This window comes from Lipotes vexillifer, unplaced genomic scaffold (assembly GCF_000442215.2).
Source record: "Lipotes vexillifer unplaced genomic scaffold, Lipotes_vexillifer_v1.1 scaffold10, whole genome shotgun sequence".
In the NCBI taxonomy this organism is placed as follows: domain Eukaryota; kingdom Metazoa; phylum Chordata; class Mammalia; order Artiodactyla; family Lipotidae; genus Lipotes; species Lipotes vexillifer.
Window position 1 is genome coordinate 380,569 of NW_006792541.1, and position 6,000 is coordinate 386,568.

The 6,000-nt window shown below is 39.7% G+C and overlaps 1 protein-coding gene across 1 annotated transcript in view; it reads right to left on the reverse strand.

The window, feature by feature from the left end:
- GRHL2 (grainyhead like transcription factor 2) overlaps positions 1-6,000 on the reverse strand; it is a 119,678-nt gene that overhangs the window by 101,307 nt on the left and 12,371 nt on the right. The window contains exons 3-4 of the mRNA XM_007465739.1: positions 3,610-3,617; positions 1,714-2,107 (exon numbers count right to left, since the gene is read on the reverse strand). Coding sequence (XP_007465801.1) covers positions 1,714-2,107; positions 3,610-3,617 — 402 coding nt within the window. The remainder of the gene's footprint in view (positions 1-1,713; positions 2,108-3,609; positions 3,618-6,000) is intronic.

Consider the following 6,000-nt stretch of genomic DNA (forward strand, 5'->3'; position numbering starts at 1 on the left):
TTTTCAACAAATGATGCTGGAACACTGGATATCAATGTGGAAAAGAAATGAGACTCAACCCTTCTCTAACACCAGATATAAAAATTATCTCAAAGTGGATCATAAACCTACACGTAAGATGTAAAACTATTAAATGTCTAGGAAAAAAACAAGAAAAATCTTTGTGACATTAGGTTAGGCCAAGACTTCTTAAACTGTACATCAAAAGCATAAACTCTAAGAGGAAAATATTGATTAACTGGATTTCATCAAGATTATATATTGTTGCTGTCTGAAAAACATAGTTAAGAAGATAAAGTGGCTATCAAACTGCAAAACGTATAACTGATAAAGGGCTACACTATTTAAGGATCTTTTACAACTTAATAAAAGGAAGACAAATAACCCAATTTAAAAACTGGGCAAATTATTTGAACAGACATTTCACAAAAGAAGTTATAGGAATGGTCAAATAAACACAGGGAATAATATTCAACATCACTAGACACCAGAGAAATGCAATTTTAAACCACAATGAGACACAATCACATATGCACTAAAACGACTACAGTTAAAAAGACGGACAATATCAAGTTTGGGCAAGGATATGGAAAAGGGGAACCCTCATGTATTGCTGGTGAGAGTGAAAATGTTCCAGCCACCTTGAAACACTGTCAGCAGTGTTTCACATACATTTACCACATGACCCAGCAAGTACAGTCCTAGGTATTTACACAAGACAAATGAAAAGCATATGTCCACAGCAGCATTATTCATAATAGCCAAAACCTAGAAGCCAAAACCTAGAAGCAACCAAATGTCCACCAAATGGTGAATAAATTGTGATACATGCTTACCATGGAATACTACTCCGCAATTTTAGAAACAAATTATTAATACAAGCAATAACATAGATGAATCTCAAAAAGATTCTGCTAAATGAAAGAAGACAACATACCAGACTCTATACTCTACCATTCCATTTATATGAAATTTCAGAAAAAGCAGAAGTATAGTGACAGATGGCAGATTAGTGTCTGCCATGAGCAAGAGGAGACGGGAGGGCTTCAAATTCAAACTTTTAGGATGAGGAAACTTTCCACTGATTCTGATGTTGGTTACATCATTGTAAACAATTAGCAAAATTTTCAAACCTGTGAATTTAACACAAACAAGCAAGCCAAGATCACTGCTTCTGTAAGTTCTTTGGGCACACGAGAAGAATACATAGAATCTATTTGTAAGGTACAAAGTACATATACATGTACACACTTGGTTATTGATAATACCAATTCTTTCTTGAGTATTCAATCAGACAAGGTCTTTAAAGAGTTATATTGTTTTAAAAAGTGATGGGCAGGCAACATCTTTGGCTGCCATTTGGAAAGTTACAAACTAGAAGAGGTCAAAGTGAAAACTTTACAAAGTAGGAAATTTCCAGGCAAACAGCCCTTTGTTCTTCAAAAATAGTTAATTTTAAGACTAAAACTAAAACCAGTCAAGGAATCTGTCATCTAAGAGGCAGGAAAACGGAAATATTCCTCCACACACCTAGGCCAATGGTCTAATAAAACCCGTTTATGAAGAAAGATGCAGGCATGTTTTAAAAAAAAACAACAAAATCTTAAACTCACAGTTGAATTCACTCATCCCACTTAAAAAGCCAACAGAGAAAACAAGTTAGGTGGTTTTGGGTTTCAGTTCCAGCTGCTGATGTAAGAGCCAGGGACTCACCTCTGTGTTTCCGTCTTTGAAGCTCTCGCTGTAAGTACTGTCCGGGGTGCTGCGCTGATCATCCTTGAGGTAGGTGCTATGGCTGGCCACGGACGGCACACCATACTGAGTCTGTTCAAAGATAACCACGCGTTGCTCTTCACCATCTCCCCGGGGATAGTGCACAGGTGGGGCCGTGAAAACCGGCGTGAAATCTTCGGCCTTCACCACTGTGATTCCCGCCATGGGGATGACGGCTGGGCTCTCAGAGACGTTCGTGCTATACTGTTCCCGTTTTGAATTCTCCAGGTGGTCTTGATTTAGGGAAAGGTTCACTGGAACAGTCTTTAGGACCTGCACTCGGTTTTCTCCTCCACTCAAACTACTCTGGGCTCCACTGGTGCCAAGACAGTTTCTGTGTGTTTAAACCCACACCCCGCAACAGAACAGAATTAGAAACATCACCCTTCTGCGACTCCTAATAACTGATGTAAGCAAGAATCAGTGGATGCTAATGCATGAGGGGGAAAGCTGATGGCAAACTTTACAACGGAATGCAACGAATCTTTGTATCACTAGAAGGAGGACAACTACACATATGTGCCTCCTGGTATCATGCAATGAGCCCCACCTAGAAAGTGCTATTGCCCACCCCACCCCCCCCCCCAACTATTGCCCCCCCCCCCCCCCCCCCCAAAAACAGCTGACTCTAAATCAAGCAATCCTTTACATCTAGCTTCCAGTTCTTAGGACATATGGGAGCTGGAAGAATAATTTAAACAACATTGAAAAGAAACAATCATACAAACCAGAATGTCACACATCTTACTGACCTGGTTTCTTCAATAAGTCAGAGGCATGAAAAAAGAAAGAAAAGTGGGACACTTGTTCTAGGTTAAGAAACTTAAAAGACATAATCAAATAGGATTAGCAGATCTTGTCTGGATCCTGATCTAAAAAACCAAAAAGGCACTTATGAGGCAGTGGGATTTTTGAGACAACTGAATATGAACTGAGAGGTAGCTGATGTTAAGGAAGCACCGTTAACTCACCTAGATGTGATAATGATTTTGAGATTAGGTAATAAAATGTCTTTGTTATTTAGAGATACAAATCATAAGTTGTTAGAGGTGAAATGACGTAAAGTAAGCCAGGAACTTATTTTGAATACTACTGCAATAAAAATTTAAAAAGGAAGAAAGAAAGAAAGAAAGAAAAGGTCAAGTTTAAGTAGGTGTAACACAAAGTTATCAGTGCTGAACCCGGAGGATGGGACAGGTATCTGGGGGTTCATTATACCATCGTCTTTATTTATGGGTATGTTTGAAAGCTTTCAGAAGAAAACATTTTAAGTAGCTTTTTTTTAAAAAAGGTGGGAGCAGGACAATAAGTTAAAGGAAGAGAGTGGGAAGAATATTTTTCACTCTTCTGCAGGCTAAACTCCTTGCAGGAAAAATAATACAGTGAGAGGGCTTCCCTTGGTGGCGCAGTGGTTGAGAGTCCACCTGCCGATGCAGGGGACACGGGTTCGTGCCCCGGTCCGGGAAGATCCCACATGCCGCAGAGCGGCTGGGCCCGTGAGCCACGGCCGCCGAGCCTGCGCGTCCAGAGCTTGTGCTCCAAGACGGGAGAGGGCACAACAGTGAGAGGCCCGCATACAGCCAAATAATAATAATAATAATAATAATAATAATAATAATAATAATAATAATAATAATAATAATAATAATAATAATAATAATAATAATAATAATAATAATAATAATAATAATATAATGAGAATTTATCATTAGAATATTTTCACTAAATTGAGAAGTACCATCAGCTCATTGATGTCCTTAGCACTGAATTACTGTCGGGCCTTAAGGAAGTGGTGTAACTGGGCTTACGTAAGACAAGATCTCTCAGATCTCAGACCTCCCGTGCTACAAAGAGAAAGGAAAGGATTCAGAAGATTAATTCTTGCCAGTATAAGATGAAATACTTTCATCTATACTATAGAATTCTGGGAGAGAGCAGAAGCAAAGAGAAACTTCTTACGAAAAGAGCGTTATTGATAGCAAAATGATTTTACTAGCAAAGTCCTTGTGGTCAGTAAGATTTGAGGCCACCTCTTACTTATTTATAGATTATTCTGAATGACACAGAGAGAAAATGCACGTTTTGCATGGAGTCCCGTTCCCAATGTCTGTTTTTTTAAAACTAGCATGTGCTTTCTGGGGCTTACAGCCATCTCTCATCGAGAGAAATATTTGAATAAAATTGGTTCTTCCAAGAATTGAGCTCTCGTGGCTCCTCTCTGTAAAGGAAATCCACTCGCCTCTGAGCTTGCCTCTCAAACAGGACTCGGTATTTTTAGCTTTGATTTTTCAAATAAAACTTCAAAGTGAAGCTTGAGGAAAGAATGGCTCCACATGAACAAAGCCAACAGAAAAACACCTGGACCTCTCTGAGTCAGTCCCAGACCTGTAGAAATCATTCTAGAAACAAACCCTTTAAAGAATGAAATCGTGAGTCTGTAAACATTCTGGCTTTAAGTAATAGCCTGCTATCATGGCTATATCAATACAATGAATCTGTATCTAAGACACAGTGAAAATTTAGAAATTATGTTCAATCTGAATCCAGTAAGCTGATGATGCCAAAACCCAGGCCACCCATTTATATCAGTATTTCCTAAACCTTATTGTTGAGAACATTGCATAGAATGTTAATATATGTTCCTCAAAGAAAGGAGACCATAATAAAATCAGTATTAAAAAAAAAAAAAACTGCCTAAACAAGACCACCCTGGCGGGTCACAGTCATGAACACAGTAAAGGCCCCCAAGGGTTCCTCCACTTGTTTAACTGTAATCCAGAATTTCTCAAACTCATTTTATCCGGGACCCTTCTGTGGAGGAGTAACTACTAATACTTGTGGGTGTAGGACGGTTGGTCTACGTTCATTAGCTACCAAAGCAATTATCCACTTTCGGCACTTCTGGGCTTCACACAAGCACGGCCTTACTGGCTTTGCCAAAATATTCAAAATTAATCAACTCCTCTACAGTTAGAGTCCACTTCAGTCCAAATTTCTTAAGTCTTGAATTCATGCAAAACACTTGGATTCTAAACAAGAAACACACGTCAAAATATTTTTGGTGTGCTTATAGACAAATAAATAAGCAAGCTAATAGAGTTGTGCAAATCTAGTTGAATCGTCACTACCATGAGACAAGGGAACAACAGACTCGGCACCATCCTATAATGTGTAACTGTGCCTCTACGGAATAGCACCGACTTTAAAAGCTGATGCCAGAGAACTCTGGAAGTCATCCAAAAAATGGGCGAACAAAGTAAGAATTATTGTGAGATATACTGACTCACCTGCAATAGAATTTAAAATTGAACCAAACATTATAATGTGAGAAAAAAATGCAAGGCTAAGAATGGTTCACTGAAATATACTTTTAAAAAATTTGGGGTCATGACATTGAGATTACTTTTCAAAGTGGCGACTTCTGTATACGAACATTTGTAATGATATCACGTCAGCACGTGGCACCTTAATTCATGAGTACATTGCAGACCAAATGATATCCTTCCAAATTACATTCAACCGGAAGTCTACTAAGTCATCATCAGTCCATACAAGGTGGTTTGTCTATACCTCACCGCCAGTTTTTTTTTAAGGCACTCCATTGCTATCACAAAAATGGCCTTTAAAATTCAATGAGTGGCTATCAGTCTTTAACGTTGTTCTAAAAGATACTTTACCAAAACATGGGCTCTTTTGTCTATTATGATACATACAGAGCACACATCTTAGATTCGTTCCCCTCCCCACCTCCACCCCCCGCGCCTCCCCCAACTTTTCTGTGATTACTGGTATAGGTCTTAGGAGACAGCACTTGCTTAGCCTAATAAATGCTGGCTGGATGGAGGAAAAGTTATAGGACCTGAAGAGCATCAGCCTCTTTCTCCCTGTCATCACTGCTACTCACTAGTGCCCAGGGCCCCAAAGCAGCATAGAGCATCAGAAGATCCCTGTGGAGCCACAAATCAGATGCAGACAGCCTTGATCTTCTGCTGGGCATGTGCCTTAGAGGTGATACACAGCACAGGGCCACTGATTGGCGGGGTGGCCCCCACTGCTAGTCGTATGACAAGATCACAATGTCACAAGCAGTTCCTATCAAGGCCAGGAAAGATTCTGACATGCGTTTTAGCAGGAGACTTCATTTCTCCTGGCTTCGCGTTTCCAAGTGGAAAAACCCCCAACAGAAAAGCACTGTGGCTTCTCCGCCCCTCTGCAGGGAAAGAGATG